Source organism: Dendrobates tinctorius, unplaced genomic scaffold, assembly GCF_039654945.1.
Source record: "Dendrobates tinctorius isolate UK_male_01 unplaced genomic scaffold, ASM3965494v1 ptg000171l, whole genome shotgun sequence".
In the NCBI taxonomy this organism is placed as follows: Eukaryota; Metazoa; Chordata; class Amphibia; order Anura; family Dendrobatidae; genus Dendrobates; species Dendrobates tinctorius.
In genome coordinates this window covers 12,081,407-12,106,616 of record NW_027361838.1, presented here as the reverse complement: position 1 = coordinate 12,106,616, position 25,210 = coordinate 12,081,407, and the positions used below count along the sequence as shown (strand labels likewise).

At 47.2% G+C, this 25,210-nt stretch overlaps 1 protein-coding gene across 3 annotated transcripts in view; it reads right to left on the bottom strand.

Moving 5' to 3' along the window:
* SMCHD1 (structural maintenance of chromosomes flexible hinge domain containing 1) overlaps positions 1–25,210 on the bottom strand; it is a 636,391-nt gene that overhangs the window by 520,749 nt on the left and 90,432 nt on the right. For all 3 annotated transcript variants that reach the window (XM_073550884.1, XM_073550885.1, XM_073550886.1), the window contains one exon: positions 517–631. In XM_073550884.1, the coding sequence (XP_073406985.1) occupies positions 517–631 (115 nt within the window). The remainder of the gene's footprint in view (positions 1–516; positions 632–25,210) is intronic.

The following is a 25,210-nucleotide window of genomic DNA, read 5'->3' as shown; positions in this document are numbered from 1 at the left end:
AATTGCACTTTTTTTGCAATTTCACTGCACTTGGATTTTTTTTTCTTCCCGTTTTTGAGTACACTACATGGTAAAACCAATGGTGTAGTTCAAAAGTACAACCCGTCCCGCAAAAAATAGGCCCTCACATGGCCTTTTTGATGGAAAAATAAAGTTATGGCTCTGGGAAGATGGGGAGCGAAAAAAGCTCCGGTCATGAAGGGGTTACAAAAATTATTTTTGCCAAATTTCCGTTTTTTTCATAAATAAACGCAAGTTATAACAAAGAAATTTTACCAATAACATGGAGTACAATATGTCATGAAAAAGTTAAAGTATTCCAGAGCTATAACTTAATAAAGAGACAGAGGTCAGAATTGTAAAAATTCACTTGGTCATTTAGTACCAAGTTGGCTCTGTCACTAAGGAGTTGAAAGTACAAAAAGTCATTATTTTTCAACTTAAACCAGCAACAGGTTTTATTTTTTCCTTATAAAATGCAATTCCATAAAATTTTAAGAAAATTAATATACTTACACGAGTGGAATGACCAATAAAGAAAACTGCTTGTTTTCCACCAACACCAAAATAAGAGATGTCACTGTTTAGACTGCGTGGCATAGAAGGAGGACGAACATAACTTTCTTCATCACTATTATGAAACAAAATTAAAAATGTCACATTTTCTCGAAGAGTAAAAAGTAACTATAATATAAGTATTGTTCCAGAAGGCTAAAATATGGTCACATGATGGGCTAGTTTCACACTAGCGTTAGGAGGCGCAGCACAGGGCCACCGCTAAGCTCCGCCCCTGGCCACGCCTCCTCCGGTCAGCTCCTCCTATGGGCGCATGACGCTGCATGCGACCAGCGTACCCTATATTTAGCGTTGGGTACGCTGGCCATGCGCTGGTATGTTTTTGCCGGTGCATGCGCCCTTCTTGCGCTGAGCCGAGCGCACAAAAATGCAACAGTGCATTTGGCACACGTCGGCGCAGAGCAAAAAGGGCGCATGCATTGGCAAAAACATACCAGCGCATGGCCAGCGTACCCAACGCTAAATATAGGGTACGCTAGTCGCATGCAGCGTCATGCGCCCATAGTAGGAGCTGACCGGTGAAACTAGCCTTAAAGAGTAGTAAACAAACATGAGCATTTTCTGCTCTTCTGTCTCTTATGGAACACATTTTTAACTCCTTACCTACAACTGACGTAATATTCCGTCCATGTGACCCTGGACCTAATTACCATGGACGGAATATTACGTCACCGCGATCAGCGGCGCCCACGTGGTGAGCGCCGCTGATCGCGGCCGAGTGTCAGCTAATTATCATAGCTGACACCCGGCACAATGTGTCAGGGGCGGTCACGGACCGCCCCCGACACGTTAACCCCTTGCACACCGCGATCAAACACGATCGCGGTGTACCGGGGGTTAAAGGGAAGCATTGGCAGGGAGGGGGCTCCCTCCTTGCTTCCCTGAGCCCCCCACGGCAGCGCAATGTGCAGCGCTGCTGCGGGGGACTCCTTTCCTGCAGGTCCCCAGATCCAATATGGCGACGGGGACCTCCGAGGGCCTGCAGGAAGCTGGCTTCTTCAGTGCCTGCAAAGCGCAGGCATGAGGAAGCCTTCTGCACTGCCTGTGACAGATCGCTGATCTGTCACAGTGATCTGTGATGTGACAGATCAGCGATCTGTCACAGGACAGTTATGTCCCCCCTGGGACATTGTAATAAAGTAAAAAAAAATAAATAAAAAAAAATTAAAAAAAGTGTAAAAATAATTTTAAAAAAAATCGCTAATTAAAAAAAAAAAATATATTCCCCAATAAATTCATTTTTTGGAAATAAAAAAAAAAACAATAAAAGTACACATATTTGGTATCGCCGCGTCCGTAACAACCTGCCCTATAAAACTGTCCCATTAGTTAACCCCTTAAGCGAACCCCTTAAAAAATAAAAATAAAAAATGAAGCAAAAAATAATGATTTATTATCATACCGCCGAACAAAAAGTGCAATAACGCGCGATCAAAAAGACGCATATAAATATCCATGGTACCGCTGAAAATGTCATCTTGTCCCGCAAAAAACGAGCCACCATACAGCATCATCAGCGAAAAAATAAAAAAGTTATAGCTCGCAGAATAAAGTGATGCAGAAATAATTATTTTTTTATATAAAATTGTTTTCACTGCATAAAAGCACCAAAACATAAAAAAACTACCTAAATGAGGTATCGCTGTAACCGTACTGACCCAAAGAATAAAACCGCCTTATAAATTTTACCGCACCCAGAACGGCGTAAACGCACCACCCAAAAGAAATTCATGAAACTCAGGTTTTTGTAAATGCTGCATCCCAAAAAACTAAATAAAAAGCGATCAAAAACAGTCACATGCCCGAACATGATACCAATAAAAGCGTCAACTCGTCCCGCAAAAAATAAGACCTCACATGACTCGGTGGGTCAAAATATGGAAAAATTATAGCTCTCAATATGTGGTGATGCAAAAACTATTTTTACAATAAAAAGCGTCTTTTAGCGTGGGACAGCCGCCAAACATAAAAACCGCCATAAATAGTAAATCAGACCCCCCGTTATCACCCCCTTAGTTAGGGAAAAATAATAAAATTAAAAAAATGTATTTATTTCCATTTTCCCATTAGGGTTAGGGTTAGGGTTAGAATTGGGGGTTTCCACTATTTGCGCACATCAGGTGCTCTCCAAACGCAACATGGCGTCTGATCTCAATTCCAGCCAATTCTGCGTTGAAAAAGTCAAATGGTGCTCCTTCCCTTCCAAGCTCTGCCATGCGCCCAAACAGTGTTTTACCCCCTCATGTGGGGTATCAGCCTACTCAGGACAATTTGCAAAACAAATTTTGGGGTCCTATTTCTCCTGTTGCCCTTAGGAAAATAAAAATTTGGGGGCAAAAATATCATTTTTGTGGAAAAAAAATATTTTTTTATTTTCACGCCTGGGCGTTCTAAACTTCTGTGAAGCACTTGGGGGTTCAAAGTTCTCACCACACATCTAGATAAGTTCCTTAGGGAGTCTAGTTTCCAAAATGGTGTCATTTGTGGGGGGTTTCCACTGTTTTGGTACATCAGGGGTTTTCCAATCGCGACATGATGTCCGATCTCAATTCCAGCCAAAAACGTCAAATGGCGCTGCTTCCCTTCCGAGCTCTGCCATGCGCCCAAATAGTGGTTTACCCCCACATATGGGGTATCAGCGTACTCAGGACAAATTGCACAATAACTTTTAGGGTCCTGTTACCCTTGGGAAAATAAAAATTGGGGTGAAAAGATCATTTTTGTGGAAAAATATGATTTTTTAATTGTACCGCTGTACATTATAAACTTCTGTAAAGCCCTTGTGGGTTCAAAGTTCTCACCACATATCTAGATAAGTTCCTTGGGGGGGTCTAGTTTTCAAAATGGGGTCACTTGTAGGGGGTTTCCACTGTTTAGGTACATCAGGGACTCTCCAAACGTGACATGGCGTCCGATCTGAATTCCAGCCAATTTTGCATTGAAAAAGTCAAACGGCGCTCCTTCCATTCTGAGCTCTGCCATGCGCCGAAACAGTCGTTCCCCCCCACATATCAGGTATCAGCGTACTCAGGACAAATTGCACAATAACTTTTGCAGTCCAGTTTCTCCTGTTACCCTTGGTAAAATAAAAAAAATTGAACCTGAAGTATTTTTTTTGTGAAAAAAGTTAGATTTTCATTTTTTTTTTTTAAATATTCAAAAAAATTCCTGTGACGCACCTAAAGGGTTAATAAACTTCTTGAATGTGGTTTTGAGCACCTTAAGGGGTGCAGTTTTTAGAATGGTGTCACTTTTGGGTATTTTCTATCATATAGACCCCTCAAAGTGGCTTCAAATGTGATGTGGTCCTAAAAATAAAATGGTGTTGTAAAAATGAGAAATCGCTGGTCAACTTTTAACCCTTATAACTTCCTAACAAAAAAAATTTTGGTTCCAAAATTGTGCTGATGTAAAGTAAACATGTGGGAAATGTTAGTTATCAAGTTTTTTGTGTGCCGTATCTCTGTGATTTAAGGGCATAAAAATTCAAATTTGGAAAAATTGCGAAATTTTCAAAATTTTCGCCAAATTTCCGCTTTTCTCACAAATAAACGCAAGTTATTTGAATGAAATTTTACCACTAACATGAAGTACAATATGCCACGAGAAAACAGTGTCAGAATCACCGGGATCCATGGAAGAGTTTCAGAGTTATTACCTTATAAAGGGACAGTGGTCAGAATTGTAAAAATTGGCCCAGGAGTTAACGTGCAAACCACCCTTGGTAGTGAAGGGGTTAAAGGAAGCAGCGCCATGGAGGGCTTAATATGACAGTACTGAGAAATGTATCTACAGATCAAGCACTGAAGAGAGAAAGCTGCAGCGCACAAGTGAGTCTTTTACATTGACTTCAACATGCTGCTAAAATCCGACACCAGACTGGTCCTGACAGTGCACAATATGTTTATCAGAGATGATTTTTATACTGAACTAGCTGAGGAGCCCGGCGCTGCCCGGACACAGAAATTAACTACAGTTAGTTATAACAAATTAAACTGGTTGCCATGGCGAAGCTGATTCATCATAGGTTGCAAGCCCCGCTGCTCATTATGATGTCATAATGGTTGACTATGGGATGGAGGATGTGTGATGGGTATATGGGCACTGGACTATGGGATGGAGGATGTGTGATGGGTATATGGGCACTGGACTATGGGATGGAGGATATGTATGACGGGTATATGGGCACGGTACTATGGGATGGCGGATATTTATATGGGCACGGGACTATGGGATGGAGGATGTGTGATGGGTATATGGGCACGGGACTATGGGATGGAGGATATGTATGACGGGTATATGGGCACGGGACTATGGGATGGCGGATATGTATGATGGGTATATGGGCACGGGACTATGGGATGGAGGATATGTATGATGTGTATATGGGCATGGGACTGAGATGAAGGATGTGTGATGGGTATATGGGCACTCGACTATGGGATGGCGAATATGTATGACGAGTATATGGGCACGGGACTATGGGATGGCGGATATGTATATGGGCACGGGACTATGGGATGGAGGATGTATGATGGGTATATGGGCATGGGACTATGGTATGGAGAATATGTATGATGGGTATATGGGCATGGGACTATGGGATGGAGGATATGTATGATGGGTATATGGGCACGGGCCTATGGGTTGGTGGATATGTATGATGGGTATATGGGCACGGGCCTATGGGATGGTGGATATGTATGATGGGTATATGGGCACGGGACTATGGGATGGAGGATAATTATAATTTGCTATAACTAATCACAGTTAGATACTATGCCCGGGCGCAGCACCGGGCTCTTCAGCTAATATATAAAAATATATATATATATATATATATATATATATATATATATACACATACACACACACACAGCTGACTGTATAGCGCCGCCCACTCCATATAGCCACATTCACTATAATATCCCAAATCATCCCGTCAGCCAGAGCTACCGGACTACTACCCCTAGTATCCCACATCGTCCTACATTAGACGTACTATTCCGTCCATGTGCCCTGGGACCTAAGTCCCAAGGACGGAATAGTACGTCTAACGCGATCAGCTGCGCTCATGGGGGGAGCGCAGCTGATCGCGGCTGGGTGTCAGCTGATTATCACAGCTGACACCCGGCACAATGTGTCAGGGGCGGTCACGGACCGCCCCCGACACGTTAACCCCTGGCACACCGCGATCAAACATGATCGCGGTGTACCGGGGGTTAAAGGAAGCATCGGCAGGGAGGGGGCTCCCTCCGTGCTTCCCTGCGACCCCCACAGCAGTGCGATGTGCAGCGCCACTGCAGGGGTCGCCTTCCCTGCAGGTCCCCGGATCCAATATGGCGACAGGGACCTTCGGGGGCCTGCAGGGAGCATTCTTCCTCACTGCCCGCATGAGGAAGCCTGCAGCAGTGCCTGTGACAGATCCACAGCGGTCTGTCACAGGACAGTGATGTCCCCCATGGGACATTATAATAAAGTAAAAAAAAAAAAAGTAAAAAAATTTTTTAAAAAATAGCTAAGTAAATAAAAAAAAAAATATTCCCTAATAAATTCATTTTTTGAAAATAAAAAAACAATAAAAGTACACATATTTGGTATCGCCGCGTCCGTAATGACCCACCCTATAAAACTGTCCAATTAGTTAACCCCTTTAGTGAACCCCTTAAAAAATAAAAATAAAAAACGAAGCAAAAAATAATGAATTATCATACCGCCGAACAAAAAGTGCAATACCACGCGATCAAAAAGACGCCTATAAATATCCATGGTACCATTGAAAACGTCATCTTGTCCCGCAGAAAACGAGCCGCCACACAGCACCATCAGCGAAAAAATAAAAAAGTTATAGCTCGCAGAATAAAGCGATGCAAAAATAATTATTTTTTATATAAAATTGTTTTCATTGCATAAAACCGCCAAAACATTAAAAAAAAATGCCATAAATGAGGTATCGCTGTAACCGTACTGACCCGAAGAATAAAACCGCTTTATCAATTTTACCGCACGCGGAACGGTGTAAACGCACCCCCGAAAAGAAATTCATGAAACGCTGGTTTTTGTTCATTCTGCGTCCCAAAAATCAGAATAGAAAGCGATCAAAAAATGTTACGTGCCCAAAAATGTTACCAATAAAAACATCAACTTGTCCCGCAAAAAATAAGACCTCACATGACTCCGTGGGTCAAAATATGGAAAAATTATAGCTCTCAAAATGTGGTGATGCATAAATTAATTTTACAATAAAAAGCGTCTTTTAGCGTATGACAGCTGCCAAAAAATAAAAACCCGCCATATATAGTATATCAAACCCCCCTTTTTATAACCCCCTTAGTTAGGGAAAAATAATAAAATAAAAAAAAAAAATATTTCCATTTTCCCATTAGGGCTAGGGTCAAAGCTAGGGTCAGAGCTAGGGGTAGGGCTGGAGTTAGAATTGGGGGGTTTCCACTGTTTTGGCACATCAGGGGCTTTCCAAACGCAACATGGCGTCCGATCTCAATTCCAGCCAAAAAAGTTAAATGACGCTGCTTCCTTTCCGAGCTCTGCCATGTGCCCGAATAGTGGTTTACCCCCATATACAGTGGGGCAAAAAAGTATTTAGTCAGTCAGCAATAGTGCAAGTTCCACCACTTAAAAAGATGAGAGGCGTCTGTAATTTACATCATAGGTAGACCTCAACTATGGGAGACAAACTGAGAAAAAAAAATCCAGAAAATCACATTGTCTGTTTTTTTTTCATTTTATTTGCATATTATGGTGGAAAATAAGTATTTGGTCAGAAACAAAATTTCATCTCAATACTTTGTGATATATCCTTTGTTGGCAATGACAGAGGTCAAACGTTTTCTGTAAGTCTTCACAAGGTTGCCACACACTGTTGTTGGTATGTTGGCCCATTCCTCCATGCAGATCTCCTCTAGAGCAGTGATGTTTTTGGCTTTTCGCTTGGCAACACGGACTTTCAACTCCCTCCAAAGGTTTTCTATAGGGTTGCGATCTGGAGACTGGCTAGGCCACTCCAGGACCTTGAAATGCTTCTTACGAAGCCACTCCTTCGTTGCCCTGGCGGTGTGCTTTGGATCATTGTCATGTTGAAAGACCCAGCCACGTTTCATCTTCAATGCCCTTGCTGATGGAAGGAGGTTTGCACTCAAAATCTCACGATACATGGCCCCATTCATTCTTTCATGTACCCGGATCAGTCGTCCTGGCCCCTTTGCAGAGAAACAGCCCCAAAGCATGATGTTTCCACCACCATGCTTTACAGTAGGTATGGTGTTTGATGGATGCAACTCAGTATTCTTTTTCCTCCAAACACGACAAGTTGTGTTTCTACCAAACAGTTCCAGTTTGGTTTCATCAAACCATAGGACATTCTCCCAAAACTCCTCTGGATCATCCAAATGCTCTCTAGCAAACTTCAGACGGGCCCGGACATGTACAGGCTTAAGCAGTGGGACACGTCTGGCACTGCAGGATCTGAGTCCATGGTGGCGTAGTGTGTTACTTATGGTAGGCCTTGTTACATTGGTCCCAGCTCTCTGCAGTTCATTCACTAGGTCCCCCCGCGTGGTTCTGGAATTTTTGCTCACCGTTCTTGTGATCAGACCCCATGGGGTGGGATTTTGCGTGGAGCACCAGATCGAGGGAGATTATCAGTGGTCTTGTATGTCTTCCATTTTCTAATTATTGCTCCCACAGTTGATTTCTTCACTCCAAGCTGGTTGGCTATTGCAGATTCAGTCTTCCCAGCCTGGTGCAGGGCTACAATTTTGTTTCTGGTGTCCTTTGACAGCTCTTTGGTCTTCACCATAGTGGAGTTTGGAGTCAGCCTGTTTGAGGGTGTGCACAGGTGTCTTTTTATACTGATAACAAGTTTAAACAGGTGCCATTACTACAGGTAATGAGTGGAGGAAAGAGGAGACTCTTAAAGAAGTTACAGGTCTGTGAGAGCCAGAAATCTTGATTGCTTGTTTCTGACCAAATACTTATTTTCCACCATAATATGCAAATAAAATGAAAAAAAAAACAGACAATGTGATTTTCTGGATTTTTTTTCTCAGTTTGTCTCCCATAGTTGAGGTCTACCTATGATGTAAATTACAGACGCCTCTCATCTTTTTAAGTGGTGGAACTTGCACTATTGCTGACTGACTAAATACTTTTTTGCCCCACTATATAATATATATATATATTACAGAAATAGTGAATAAACTTGAGCGGACATGAATTCTACTTAAATTTTACCAAAATCTGCATTCGCCAAAAATATGGCTGTCAGCTTCTCGACATGTCTGACAGATATTCCATTCCAGTGTCATTTGAATTCCAACTAGAGTACATCTCATTCTACTTAATGTACTTCTGATTAGGTGATCACCTGAACCAAATCTTATTTAACGAAGGAAAGTATAAAAAACCCTGCTGTGGTGTTCACAATCCTCTTTCAATAGGACAAGCTGTATGGCAAAACAAGTGATAGTAATATCCCAAAAGTAAGAGGAATGAAAAAATCACTTTTAACCATGCCAAAAGGAGTTGAAAAGAAAAGTCTTGAGTGAGGAAAAGAAGGGCTCAATTCTGGCTATACTAGCAGAGGGATACAGTGAGCATCATGTTGCCTCCATCCTTAAAATTTCTAAGACGGCAGTCTATTACAACAAGGTCAAGCAGCAGACATTGGGGGCAACGAAGCTACAGACCGGCAGAGGGCGAAAATGACTCTCCACTGACCGGGATGACCGTCATCTTATTCGAATGTCACTCAGCAACCACAGGATGACATCAAATGACCTACAAAAGTAATGGCAGCTGGGGTGAAGTGCACGGCAAAAACAGTTCGTAACAGGCTACTAGGGGCAGGGCACAAGTCATGTAAAGCTAGAAAAACGCCTTTCATCAATGAGAAGCAAAGAAGAGCCAGGATGAAGTTTGCCAAAGACCATAAGGATTGGACCACAGAGGACAGGAGTAAGGTAATCTTCTCTGATTAGTCTAATTTTCAACTTTGCCCAACACCAGGCATTCTACTGGTTAGACAGAGTCCTGGAGAGGTGTACAAGCCACAGTATCTTGCACCTACTGTGAAATTTGGTGGAGGATCGGTGATGATCTGGGGATGCTTCAGCAAGGCTGGATTTGGGCAGGTAACTCTTTGCAAAGAACGTATGAATCAAGCCGCATACAAGGTTATCCTGGAAAAACAGTTAACTCCTTCTCCTCAGGCAATTGTCCCCAACTCTGAGGACTGTTTTTTCCAGCAGGACAATGCGCCATGCCACATAGCTAGGTCAATCAATGTGAGGATTGAAGGATCACCACATCAAATCCCTGTCATGGCCAGCCCAATCTCCAGACCTGAACCCCATTGAAAACCTCTGGAATGTAATCAAGAGGAAGATGGATAGATAAAATCCATCAAACAAAGAAGAACTGCTTAAATTTTTGTACCAGGAGTGGCACAAGGTCACCCAAAAGCAGTGTGAAAGACTGGTGAAAAGTATGCCAAGACATATGAAAACTGTGATTAACCCCTTTCTGACCTTGGACACAATAGTACGTCCAAGGTCAGATCCCCCGCTTTGATGAGGGCACCGGTGGTGAGCCTGCATCAAAGCCGGGAGATGTCAGCTGGTTTCAACAGCTGACATGTACCCGCAATAGGCGCAGGTGGAATCGCGATCCACCCACGCCTATTAACTAGATAAATCACGCTGTCAAACGCTGACAGCGGGATTTAACCAGCGCTTACGGCCATGCGGCCGGAAATACGCTCATCACCGACCCCGTCACGTGATTGGGTGTCAGCTCATCGCCTATATGTAGAGGAGCCGATCGCGTTGTGGATGATTCTAGCCTCCCATGGAGGCTATAGAAGCATGCCAAAATAGAAAAAAAATTGTTTTGAAAAAATTTAAAAAAAAATCTAAAAGTTTATATCACCCCCTTTCGCCCCATTCAAAATAAAAAAAAAAAACTCACACATACACATTAGGTATCGCAGCGTTCAAAATCGCCCAATAAATAAAAAAAAAAAGCATTAACCCGATCGCTAAACGGCGTAGCGAGAAAAAAAACGAAATGCCAGAATTACGTTTTTGTCGCCACGACATTGCGTTAAAATGCAATAGTGGGGATCAAAAAATCATATCTGCACATAAAAGGAATCCTTAAAAACGTCTGCTCAGAGCGCAAAAAAAAATAGGTATTAGACCTACCGGTAATGATGTTTCCAGGAGTCCATCCTGACAGCACCATGGAGGACGTCCTCCTCCTCCTTACAGGGACAGGAAAGCACACGAGAGGTTAAAAGGCCCCGGCCCACCCCTTTTCCCTCAGTGATTTAACAAGTACCACAGCGTGGATAATGCAATAATTCTTTTAATGATACCATCATATTACATCATATGACATAGCATAACATAACATAACAGGGAGGGAACTACCCGTGCTGTCAGGATGGACTCCTGGAAACATTACCGGTACGTCTAATACCTATTTTCCAGGACGTCCCCCTGACAGCACCATTGAGAGTACCAAAGCACCTCCTCAGGGTGGGATCACTGCCTGGAGAACTTTTCTCCCGAATGCAGTATGTTGGCCTGATAACACGTCAAGCTTGTAGTGTTTACAAAATGTATTAAGGCTGGCCCAGGTTGCTGCTCTACAGATTTGCTCGACTGAGGCGCCTGCGCGCTCAGCCCAGGAGGCTGAAACTGCCCTGGTAGAGTGGGCCATTAAGGAATCTGGCGGGCTAGCGTCTTCCGACTGGTAGGCGTCCGAAATTACCGAGGTAATCCATCTTGCGATGGACGCCTTAGAGGCTTTTTTCCCCTTATTTCTACCCCTAAAGAGGATAAACAGGTTTGGGTCAATACGCCAGTCATTAGTGGCCTCTAGATAGCTTATAACTGCCTGTCTTACGTCTAGAAAGTGGAGACGCTGTTCCTTCCCATTGCGGGGATTGCTGCAGAAGGATGGTAACACGATCTCTTGATTTATATTCTGGTAAGAGGCTACCTTGGGGATAAACGTCGGATCTAATCTTAAGATTATCTGATCTTCTCTGATCTGGAGATATGGATCTTTGGTGGACAGGGCCTGGATCTCTCCTATTCTTTTGGCCGTGGTGATGGCTACAAGGGAGGTCGTCTTCCGAGTGAGAGTTGAAATGGTCATCCTTTCACTAGGGATGTAGGGGTTCCTACATAAGGATCTGAGTACCAGGTCGAGGTCACATGGCGGGGTGAGCTGCCTAATTGTGGGGCGAAGACGCTGCATGGCCTTTATGAATCTTACCACCCAAGGATGGGAAGCTAAGGGGTAGTCAAAGAAGAAGCTCAAGGCCGAAATCTGGACTTTTAACGTGCTGGGTTTAAGGCCCTTATTATACCCCGACGGTAGAAAGTCTAGAACACTAGGGAGGTCGGGGGTACCTGCCAGGCAGTATCTCTTCCATATCTTCCGGTAGATTGCGGATGTTACCGGCTTCCTGCTGGCCATTAGAGTGGATATGACATGATTGGATAAGCCCTTTGCTCTCAAGATGTTCCTTTCAGGATCCACGCCAAGAGGTGTAGTCTTGCTGGATCTGGGTGGCAGATCGGACCCTGGTGGATGATGTCCTCCTTCAGGGGTAGCTCGACTGGGTTTCCTACTGCCATGGCCCCTAGCAGCGGAAACCAGCTCCTCCTTGGCCAGTATGGCAGTATCATCATTACCGTCGCGCGGTCCTCGCAGATCTTCCTGAGTACCACCGGTATAAGCACCAGTGGTGGGAATGCGTACAGGAGAGGTTCCTTCCAGGCCTGGCTCAGGGCATCCACTCCATCCGGGTGGTCCGCCAGGTTCAGGGAGTAGAATCTGGCAACCTTGGAGTTCTTCTGGTATGCGAACAGGTCTATACTGGGGGTTCCCCAACGCTGACACAGTTGATGAAAGATCTCTCCGTTTAGTTCCCACTCTGTCGGGCAGACCTGCTGTCTGCTTAGGTAGTCTGCCACTACGTTCTGAGAACCCTCCAGGTGGATTGCCGTTACTGAGAGGACTACTTCTTCTGCCCAAGCGAATATTCGTTCTGCTAGTGCCTGGAGCAGACGATGTCTCGGGCCTCCCTGGTGCTTCAGGAACGAGACTGCCGTTGTGTTGTCGGAGAGTATTCGGACGTGTCGATTTCTCACTACCGACCGGTTATGACGCAGGGCTTCCCAGACCGCATAGAGCTCCCTGAAGTTGGAGGATCTGTTTCTGATGCTGGCTGGCCATCTTCCCTGGAAAATTCTTCCTTCTACATGGGCTCCCCACCCCCACATACTGGCATCTGTAATGATTATCACATATGGCGAGGTTATCCATAGCACGCCCATCTGTAAGTTTCTGGGCTGCATCAACCACCGTAGAGATTTTCTTACCGGATCTGGCAATGATAGGGGCCCATCTAGTGAATCCTGACGTCTGTCCCATCTTGCGAGGATCTCTTTTTGCAGGGGCCTCGAATGGAACTGGGCCCATCTGACACACGGAATGCAGGCCGTCATCAGGCCCAGGCCCTCCATTGCCCCTCTTGTGGAGGAGCGATGTTTTAGGAGGCTCTTGGCTCTGTCCTGAATGATCCGCTGCTTCTTTTCTGGAAGCAGGGATACTCTGCTTCTTGAGTCTAGAAGGACTCCCAGGAAGATTTTCCTGCTTTCTGGCTTTAGGTCCGACTTCTGTTCGTTGATAAGCCAGCCGAGATATTGTTCTGATCGTTCGGCTCCTGTCCTGAATGAGCCTCTCTTCTGATTTTGCAACTAGGCGAAAGTCGCCTAGGTATGGTATTATAGTGACACCCTGATTTCTCAGGTAGGCCACTACCTCTTACCAGCTTTGTAAATATTCGGGGGGCTGAAGCCAGCCGGAATGGAAGGCATTGGAACTGGAAGTGGCAGGTCCGGGCCAGTAGTCTGATTGCGAATCTTAGCAGGCTCTGAGATGAGGGATGGATGGGGGCCCGATAATACGCACTCTTCAGGTCGAGGGTACACATAACGTAATTCCTGTCTATAAGATGAATTGCCGAACGTATGATTCCATCCGAAACCTTTTATATACCACCCAGGCATTTAGAGGTTTCAAGTTTATGATAGTTCTAGCCTCGCCGGATGGTTTTGTAATGGAGAACAGGGAGGAGTAGTGACCCTTTCCCCTTTCCGACTGCGGAACTGGTACAATGGCCTTTGACCTGAGCATGTTCTGTAGGTCTGCCCACATGGCAGAGCCTTCCGGAACTACAGTGGGGGCAATGTATCTGTCGGGGGGGGAGAGGAACAACATTCTATGCTGTAACCTTCTGTGATGGTTTTGAGGACCCACTGGTTGTGAGTTACCTGGCCCCACCTCTCTGCAAAGTGTCGCAGTCTTCCCCCGACGCCTATGGCGTCATTGCCTTCTGGACCTGGAGGTGGATGCAAAAAAAAAAAAAGGGGCTTTGCTTCTCCCCCCTTGGCTCTGAACGTTTCTATAGGAGCTTTTATTGGATCTACCCTGGCTCCTAAATTCGGTCTGTCTCCGGAAAAAGGGCCCCCTCCGAAAGGACTGGGGACGCTTGGGTTTTTCCTCTGGAAACCCTTTGTTTTTGTCAGACACCCGCTCTAAGATGCTATCTAGAGCTGGTCCGAACACCCTTGAGCCTGAAAAGGGGATGGAGCAAAGCTTCGCCTTTGAAGCATTATCCCCCGACCAGGACTTTAGCCAAACCGCTCGCCTAGCTGCATTGGAAAGGGAGCTGTTTCTGGCTGCGAATCTTACTGATTTGGCCAACGTATCTGAAAGAAATGCCGTGGCTGATTTCATCAGGGGGAGGGAAGCTAGGATCTTGGATCTAGGGGTCTTGTTGGTTAAGTGCTCTTCCAACTGCCCCACCCATAGGAACATGGACCTGGCCACCGAGGTAGCTGCTACGTTAACCCTAGTGAGGGCCACCGCCGTTTCCCATGTTCTCTTTAACAGGACATCCGCCTACCTGTCCATGGGGTCTCGGAGACCTGACGAGTCCTCGAAGGGGATGGCGGTCTTTTTGGTAACCTTAGCTACAGGAACATCGATCTTAGGAATTTCCTCTGGGTCAAAAGGCAGTCGGCTCTTAAAGACCCAGGACAGCACGAGTCGACGTTCTGCCTCCTTCCACTCTTCTAGGACCATTATCTTAATGTGCTCACTCACAGGGAACACAGTCTGTCTCCGAGCAACCAGTCCCCCAAACATCAGGTCCTCTCGGGACTGCGGCTTAGGAACCTCCTCAATTTGCATGGTGTTCCTTACCGCCTGCACCAAGTCCTCAGTGTCCTCTAGTCTAAACAGGTATTTCCTGCCTTGGTCCCGCCTGTCAGTTGGGATCTCTCCCTCATCCTCGGGATCCGAGTCCCGGAGGTCTGACCCCTCAGGCGAGCATGTTTCCGAGGCTAGCTCCATCTCCCACCTCGGCCGCTTCCGGCCTGGCCCCAGACTGGGGGACTGTGGCCATGAGAGGCTGGATCTGGAGGCCTGTACTTCCTTCCGGATCAGGGATCGCATCTCGGCCAGGAGGGACGGTTGCTCATCTCTTACGACCCTTGAGGTGCAGGGTCCACAGAGAGTTTTGACGTGGGTGTCTGGCAGCTTTACCCTGCAGACCGGGCATCTGACAGATTTAGATGTGGCCTTGGCCGGATCTTTAGCGTCTGCCTGGGGGGGTTGGGGTACCCTTCTCCTGTATGGTACAGAACAGGGATAGTCAGGTCAATCGTCCTGGGCTGCGGGGAAGGTGGTTTGGGGGGTGGATTGCGCCAAGCGCACTAACCCCTCTGTCGGCTGGTGCCTCTGAGTCCATCACCACCAAAGATGCTGCTGGCGTGCGCTGAGCTTGCTGGCGTGCTCCTGAGCCTGCTGGCATTCCTGCTGGCGAGCGGTGAGCCTGCTGGCCTGCACTAAGCTTACTGGCATGCCCAGGCTGCTGGCGCGCTGATTCAAAGCCAGCGCGTGACGTCACCGCCGGGCCACGGGTCCTCCCTGCTGCCGCTTCCGCTTCCTGCCCGGATCTGACGTGCCCCAGGCATTCTGTAATGGCGGCGCCCGCGCCCGTCTGCGGGGATCCGGCTTCCTGCGCCTGTGAGGCCGGCGCCCGCACCGCCTGCTGCCTGCGGGGACTCTGCTCCACTGCGGCGGCGCCTGGAGCCGAGAGCCTCCCACCGGGAGGAACGGCTCCCTCCAGGAGCGCGTCCTGCTCCTGTCTTTGGGGCAGAGGGACTCCCCACCGGGAAGTGTCGGCCCTAGGCATCCCGGCAGGGGGAAGGTTTGGACTGGCCGCCTGATCCCCCTGCGCCCTCCGGTAAGCTGATCTTCCTCTCGTATGTCCCTCCATGCAGGGACAGGAAAGACACTGAGGGAAGAGGGGTGGGCTGGGGCCTTTTAACCTCTCGTGTGCTTTCCTGTCCCTGTAAGGAGGAGGACGTCCTCCATGGTGCTGTCAGGGGGACGTCCTGGAAATAAGCCCTCACCCAACCCCAGATCACGAAAAATGGAGACGCTACAGAAAACGGAAAATGACGCAAAATTATTGCGGTAGGACTCCTGTATAGTCAAACGCATCCATCTGGCTATGGTCGATTTTGAGGCCACGAGTCCCTTCCTGTGCCCTTCGGGGAGCACGAACAGCATATCCGTCTGACAAAAGGGTGCCGTCCTCGACACGTATCTCTGGAGGGCTCTTACCAGGTCTAACGTGTGAATCGCCCTTTCCACACGGTGCACCGGTGGACAAAATGAAGGCAAGACAACATCCTCATTAATGTGAAATGAGGACTCAACCTTCGGAAGAAAAGGAGGGGCTGGTCTGAGCACTTTATGCTTATGGAAAGTGAGGAACGGAGCTCGGCAGGATAGGGCCGCCAGCTCCGAGACCCGCCTGATAGAAGTGATGGCCACTAGGAACACCACTTTCCAGGAAAGGTACCTCAAAGAAACCCTCTGAAGTGGTTCAAATGGAGCTTCCTGCAGAACACTTAGCACCAGGTTAAGGTCCCAAGCGTCCATAGGCGCCTTATAGGAAGGTACCAAATGGGAGGCTCCCTGGATGAAAGTCTTCACCTGCAATTTGGTAGCAATTCTGCGCTGGAACAAAATGGATAAAGCCGATATTTGTCTCCTGAGGGAACTCGGGGCCAAGCCCGAGTCTAGGCCCGACTGGAGAAAAGCCAAGATGTTGGGGATCGAGAATCTCAGCGGAGAAACACCGCAGCCTCGACACCAAGCGAAGAACACCTTCCAGGTGTGGTGGTAAATTCGTGCTGAAGCAGGCTTCCGGGCGCTAATCATTGTAGCGACCACCTTGCTCCCGAACCGTTCCTGGGTTAGAATCCAAGATTCAACGGCCATGCCGTCAAACACAGGGGTCCTGAGTTCGGGTGGCAAATCGACCCTTGAGAAAGAAGATCTGGGCGCTCTGGTAGACACCAAGGGACATTGGCGAGTAGCAGCATTAGATCTGCGTACCACGCTCGACGAGGCCAATCTGGAGCCAGCAGGATTGCCGGCACTTCCAGGTGTGGACGGCCATGCCGTCAAGCACACGTCGGCGAGCAGCTGCATTACTGCGTACCACGCTCGACGGGGCCAGTCTGCTGCCAGCAGAATAGCCGGGGCCACTTCCGTCTTGATCTTCTTGATGACCCTCGGAAGTAGTGGCAGCAGGGGAAATAGATATGGAAGGCGAAACTGGTTCCATGGCCGAACCAATGCCTCCACAGCGATTGCTTGCGGGTCCCTGGCCCGAGCGACATACGTGGGCACCTTGGCGTACACTATGGAAGCCATCAGGTCCACATCCGGTGTTCCCCACCGCTGACAAATCTGCTGGAAGACTTGGGGATGTAAAGACAACTCTCCGGACGCAAGACCCTCCCGGCTGAGATAGTCTGCTGCCCAGTTTTCCACACCCGGGATGTGAACTGCCGAAATCACTGTGTGGTTTGCTTCGGCCCACTGAATAACATGCCCCACCCATGGTTGCTCTGCTGCAAGTGCCCCCTTGGTGATTTATGTAAGCCACCACCGTGGCGTTGTCCGATTGAATTCGGACAGGGCGGCCTGCTAGAATGTGACGAAACTTCTGGAGTGCCAGCCAAATTGTTCGTATCTCCAATAAATTGATCGGGAGGCGGGCCTCCTGTGGCGACCACCGTCCCTGGGTTGTGTGGTGGTGAAACACCGCTCCCCAGCCGAGGAGACTGGCGTCAGTTGTCACCACCAGCCAATGGTCTGGGTGAAATGGTTTCCCCTGGGTCAGAGAGGAACTGGTTATCCACCATCCGAGAGACTGCCTGACCTGAGAGGACAGACGACACTGCCGATCGAGCGTGAAAGGGTTCTTGTCCTAAGCTGACAGGAGGGCATGCTGCAGGGGGCGAAGATGGAACTGGGCGAAAGGTATCACTTCCATTGCTGCCACCATTTTCCCTAGAATCCTCATCCCAGAACGGGTGGTATGAGGGACTGGTTGGCGAAGTGCCCGGACTCCCTGCCGGAGAGCCAGTACCTTTACCTGAGGGAGAATCACCAACCCTCGGCAAGTGTCGAAGATCATTCCTAAGAAGGAGATCTTCTGAGCTGGCACAAGGGATGACTTCTTTGCATTGTCAACCATCCTAAGCGGGAAAGAGTAGCGTGATGTTGATCTTTTCCTCGCATGCCCATATTGACGGGCCTTTGACTAAGAGGTCGTCCAGACAAGGCAAGACAACTATGCCTCGAGAATGCAGTGTGGCCATGACAACTGCCATAACCTTTGTGAACACTCTGGGAGCTGTGGCCCGAAGGGTAGCGCTACGAACTGAAAATGTTGATCGCCGATGGTGAAGCGTAGAAACCTCTGATGAGGAGTTAAAATGGGAATATGCAGATATGCGTCCTGGATGTCTATTGAGGCCAAGTATTCTCACTGCTCCATGGCTGATATGACTGAACGGAGAGACTCCATCCGGAAATGTCTGGTCCTGATGAATTTGTTCAGAAGCTTCAGGTCCAAAACAGGCCTGACAGACCCGTCCTTTTTGGGAACCGCAAAAAGGTTAGAATAGAACCCCTGAGCTCTTTCGTGTTCCGGCACTGGAACAATGACTCCGTTGTGCTGGAGCGATTTGATGGCTCCCAATAGAGCCCTTGCCTGGGTATCCTCCCTGGGAAGGAGGGAAAGAAAAAACCATCTCGGGGGCGTGTCCTGGCCATGCAGGAGAGAGGAAGCTGAAAGCAGAGGCTCCTGCTCTGGGCCACTTTGAGGCCGTATAACAAGCAGCCGCTGCGCTGGAGAGAGACCCACATGTCACCTAAGAAGAGGGGAACACAGCCCAAGCAGAACCCGGGCGGTGCAGCAGCTCCTTCTGCTGATATAACATGCTTTCTCTGCAGTGCGGGAAAGCAGGCTCCTAGACTGACCCCGGCCAAGATGGCGACCGCAGGCAGCGTGGGGACCGGCCCTGGCGCGCACATGAGGAGACGGAGAGGCCAGCGGAGACTGTGTCAGAGCAACTGCAGGGAGCACAGAGGCCCAATCAAAACCTAATTGAGACGGCAGCAGGTACCAACGCTATCCCAAGTGCCACTCAGAGGGATGATACAGCACCTCTGCAGGGGGTTACAGCCTCCCAGAAAGCTCCGGGTGTAAAGGAGAACGGAGGAAGCCGGAGAGAGCATGGAGGGAAGGAAGATAAGGCAGCACAGCGGGGAGGGGAATCCCCATCAGGAGAGGACATTGAAACTGAAACCCAGAGTACAGGAACTAAGGACAGAGAAGGATCACCACAGGCTGAGTGGTATATACATAAGCCTGACACTTCTGGGCCCCCCTGTCCAGCGCCTTTGATCAATAACCAACCATTAAATGTATATGCAAATTCTTGGACACCCCGTGAGGGAGATGAGGGGTGTGAGGAACATACACTCCCCATGTCTATCAACGTTATGCAGCCTGCTGTTAGTATCCCTTTATCTGTAAGAAGAGATGCGCAAGCTCCCTCACAGAAATATATCCATACCCAACAAGTTCACTTTGGTACAGCAGATAGGGGTGGGCAACCTGAAGGAGTATGGGATGACTTCAAGGCCCGTATTGCCGCTATCCCTTCAAGGGAAGAATTTGAAAGTTTTATTAGTCGGCTGGAAGCCTCCTTTAAAGCTGAGACGGCAGCTATCAGAATTGAGGTCCGCCACCTTAATGACAGGGTTACTGAATCTGAATCTGTCACTGACAACATTTCAAGGCGTATAGCCGCAGTGGAAAAGCATGTTGCAGACCAGGCGTCTCATGTTGAACTTGCACTAGATCTCATGGAGGATTTGGAGAATAGAGATCGCAGAAATAATTTAAGAATCAGGGGGTTACCAGAGTCAATTCGGTCAGGAGACCTGGATACGACATTAAGGGGCTTTTTGAACTCCATCCATAATATGGAAGATGATACTCCTCTTGAGTTTGACCGAGCGCACAGATCCCTGGGCCCTCAACCGCCAGAGGGAGCGAGACTGCAGGATGTTATTTGTCGGATCCACCATTATAAGGCAAAAGACGAAATCTTCTCAAAAGCCAGACTGTGTGAGCCTCTGTCATTCCAGGGACATCCCATACAAATATTGGCAGACCTTTCTCGACGCACACTCATGAAACGAAGAGCCCAAGACCTGTCCTCGATACCCTGCGAGCTCACAAACTCTCCTACTCCTGGGGGTACCCCTCCCGTCTGCAGGTGAAGGAGGGCCGACTCTTTGTGCTGTCTCATCCCAGAGACATCCCTGACTTTCTTGGCCAACTGGGCATCTCGTCTTCGGGGATCGCCGTCTCGGACTGGCCAAACACTCCAGGAGGCCCTGAGGGAGGATTGCCACCACGGAACCCGAACCGACGGAGGAGACAAAGGGCCGCCCCCCCGGAGACGTGACCCAAAGAGATATGCTAAGGGGTCGTCCGGAGATGGATGAATAATTTATTATATGCTTTAGAGGGGTCTCTTCCTGTTCTCACAAGGTTTTATATGTGGGATATTGATATTGAAATTGGTTAATACTGTTTCAGAAAATCTTTCCCTTCTTTTTGGAATATTTTGCTGGAATTAATCACAAAGTTGTGTTGTGTTTCTCACTATATATGCTAAGCGGTTATATATGCTGTGCTTACATCTAAATGATATAGGATGGTACCAGTTACCAATATTATAATTATAGAATCACAGTTATATGTTAATAATTCGCAGGCCTCGGGGTCTGGAGTGGCTCTCTGTTGTTTGGAAAGGACACACTCCACTGGGGCATCCGCACGCTGCAGGCAGGTGTGGAAATTAACATAGCCCACCTAAACTTAGAACTGCTTGAGTTCCAATTATTTTGGTTGCATCGGTACAATACATATTTCTACTTTTGCAACCTCTTTCCTCTAATATCTTTGCTCTCTCTTTGTCTTCCTCTCTTTATCTTACTAATCTCTTTTCTCTTTACCCTTATTTCCCACCCCTACCTACCCCATCCGCACCACAGCACCATTGAAAGTATACAGCTTTACAAGAGTGACCTGAGAACCGTCTAATACTCAACTGTATAACAATGAGCTCATTAACAATTGGTACCATGAATGTAAAAGGGTTTAATTTACCCCAAAAGAGATCTCAGATCCTATATGGATTACATAAACAAAGGGCCCACATAGCCTTAATTCAGGAGACACATTTGTTTTCTCTGGTTAATGGTCATGTGTTAATATGCACTTACATTGTGCATATACATTAACTTACTTTTCTCAGTTCAGATTTGTTTTTTATTCATTTCATTGTGCATTCAGTGCATATATGGGTGTGACCGCCCTCTTTCTGAGCCGGGAAAGCCATCCAGTCTGGCCTAAGCTGTTACAAGTGGTTCAGCAGCTGGACCCTTATTCACATTCACGCCACTTGGCAAGTGAAAAGGTTTTAAATACTAGAGTAGGGACTGTCCCACAAGGGTTGCCGTGACGTGGCGGGATGGCTTGTACATTATTTTGATCAAAATTATGTTTACTAAATACCCTTATTATTATTATTACCTTTATGCATTATTTGCAGTATATTTTTTACTTTTAGTTCAGGATATTTGTGTTTTTTGCTTTTTGTTTTCTCTGGTTAATGGTCATGTGTTAATATGCACTTACATTGTGCATACACTTTAACTTACTTTTCTCAGTTCAGATTTGTTTTTTATTTTTTTTTGTTTTTTATACATTTCAAAACGGGCTCAGTTCCTACTTTGGTGAATAGGTATTATCCAACATGGATTCACAGCACCAACCCCGACTCTAGATCAAAAGGGGTATCTATAGGGATCCACAAGAACTTATCTCATGTAACCTTGGATTCCAAGGTCGACCCAGGGGGTAGATACATCTTTTTGAAAGTAAAAATTGGGGCCACAGTCTTAACAATTGTTAATTGGTATCTCCAATCTCCCAAATAGAAACCAGTCAGCCGTTTGCCAAACTCTCCTGCCTCAACTTGCCGATTTTGCAGAAGGAACGGTCATTATAGGTGGCGACTTTAACTTTGTCCTAGACCCCTCTGTGGATTCCTCCTCTGGAAAAGGTACTGTCTCATGTAAAAAATTGCGCTCGGTTGGGAAACTCCTCCACACTCTCCAGCTTGGGGACATATGGCGAATATTGCATCCACAGGATAGGGACTACACGTATTTTTCTTCGGTTCATAACTCCTATAGTCGAATTGACTTTTTTTTAGTCAGTCATACGGCATTGGAATGGAGTCCCAGCATTAAAATTGGCGACATTTTCCTGTCAGACCATGCTCCCGTATTTCTATCTTTAGAGGTACCGGATCTGGCACGCAAAACATGGTCATGGAGGCTTAATGACCAGTTGTTAAGGGATAACTTCTGTCTCATGGAGTTAAAGAGGGATATTGAAGATTTTGTGCATACCCACTCAGGTGACACTACACCTCAACCAGTTCAATGGGAGGCGTTAAAATGTATATTAACCCCTTAACGACCGCCGATACGCCTTTTAACGGCGGTAATTAAGGGTACTAAAACCACAGCGCCGTTAATTCACGGCGCTGTGATTTAAGTGAATAGCGCCCCCCAGTGTCGGATTTTCTCCGGGGTCTCGGCTGCCAGGGGTAGCCGAGACCCCAGAGAACATGAATCGGTCAGTTTTTACCGACCCCCGCTTTTGCGATCGCCGTTATTAACTCTATAACGGCGACCGCAAAAAAAAAAGCCGCGATTGTACATTTAATTTCTCTCTCCTCTGATGTGATCGCACATCAGAGGAGAGAGAAATAGGGTCCCCGATCCCCCCCGGTACCTCTCCGTGGCCCTCCGTCCCCTCCCGGTGGTCCCACGTCCCGCCGGCATCCTCCGATGGGCGCCGCCATCTTGAAAATGGCCCGCTGGGAATCTGCCGGCTCCAGCTGGCAGATTCCATTCATTATTTTGATCACTATGATAAACGATCATAGTGATCAAAATAAAAAAAATAGTACATAACCCCCCCGTTTATCACTCCCTTATATAGGCCAATATAATGAAATAAAGAAAGGGTTGGGCTAGGGTTGGGCTAGGGCTAGGGTTGGGCTAGGGCTAGGGTTAGGGTTGGGCTAGGGTTAGGGTTGGGCTAGGGTTGGGCTAGGGTTGGGCTAGGGTTAGTGCTCGGGTCACAACTAGGGTTAGAATTAGGCTGAGTTCACACGTGGCTTTTTTTGCGTTTCCGCGGCGGTTTTAACCGCGCGATTTTAACGCGAAAAATAAGCATCCCATGCATTCCTATGGGATTCCGCAATGCTGTGCTAATGCTGCGGTTTTTACCGCGGCGGAATCGCTTCGCGGTTAAAAACCGCAGCATGCTCATTAATTTGCGGAATCGCGGCGATCCCGCACCCATAGGAATGCATTGTTCCGCTTATTTCCCGCATGTGGCTGTGCACACCATGCGGAAAGTAAGCAGAACAATTGCGGATAGTACCCATGGTCCGGAGGAGAGGAGACTGTCCTCCGGGCTTTGGGTACCGTATCCCTGTAAAAAATAGAATTTAAAAATAAAAAATATTGTTATTCTCACCCTTCGGCGTCCCGCGCAGCCTTCCCGCTTCTCTTCACGCTCTCGTTCCCAGTAGTCCTTTGCGAAAATGCTCGCGATGACGTCCGTTCTCGCGGGATCGCGAAGTCTCGCGGTCATTCGCGAGACGTCGCGATCCCGCGAGAACTGACGTCATCCCGGGCATTTTCGCAAAGGATTACTGGGAACGGATGCGCGGGACGTCGGAGGGTGAGAATAACACTATTTTTTTTTTTTTTTTTTTTTACATTCTATCTTTTACTACTGATGCTGCATAGGCGGCCTCAGTATTAAAAAGTTGGTCACACTCGTCAAACACTATGTTTGACGAGTGTGACCAACCTGTCAATCAGTTCTCCAAGCGATGCTCCAGATCGCTTGGAAAACGCTAGCATTTTGCAAGCTAAATACGCTTGCAAAATGCTAGGTTTACCGCGGGAAAATCGCGGGAATTTAAAATGCGATTTTCCCGCGGACTGGAATTCCGGAATTCTCGCGGTAATTTCCGCGAGAGTTCCGGTACGTGTGCACTTAGCCTTAGGGTTAGGGCGAACTAGAATTAGGGGTTTGTTGGGGTTAGGGTTGGAGGAAGAATTGAGGGGTTTCCACCATTTGCCAACTTTGGGGGTCTAAAAATTGGGGTCTAAAAAATCACTTTTGTGGAAATAAAAAAAGACTTTTTATTTTCACGGCTCTACGTTATAAACTTCTGTGAAGCACTTGAAGGTTCAAAGTGCTCACCACACATCTAGATAAGTTCCTTAATGGGTCTAGTTTCCAAAATGGGGTCACTTGTGGGGGGTTTCCACTGTTTAGGCCCATCAGGGGCTCTGCAAGCACAACATGATGCCCGCAGACCATTCCATCAAAGTCTGCATTCCAAAATGGCACTCCTTCCCTTCCGAGCTCTCCCATGCGCCCAAACAGTGGTTCCCCCCACATATGGGGTATCGGCGTACTCAGGACGAATCGCATAACAACTGTGCGGGTATGATTTCTCCTGCTACCCTTGTAAAACATAAAAATTTGGGGGCGAAAAGATCATTTTTGTGGAAAAAAATAGATTTCTTATTTTCACGGCTTTACGTTATAAACTTCTGTGAAGCCCTTGGGGGTTCAAAGTGCTCACCACACATCTAGATAAGTTCCTTAATGGGTCTAGTTTCCAAAATGGGGTCACTTGTTGGAGGTTTCCACTGTTTAGGCACATTAAGGGCTCTCCGAATGCAACATGGCATCCGATCTCAATTCCAGCCAGTTCTGCGTTGAAAAAGTCAAACGGTGCTCCATCCCTTGCGAGCTCTGCCGTGTGCTGAAAAAGTGGTTTACCCCCACATATAGGGTATCGGCGTATTCAGGAGAAATTGTACAACAAATTTTGTGGTTGATTTTCTCTTTTAACACTTGTGAAAATAAAAAAAATTGGTTCTGAAATAAATTTTTTGCAAAAAAAGTTAAATGTTAATTTTTTCCTTCGACATTGCTTTAGTTCCTGTGAAGCACTTAAAGGGTTAATAAACTTCTTGAATGTGG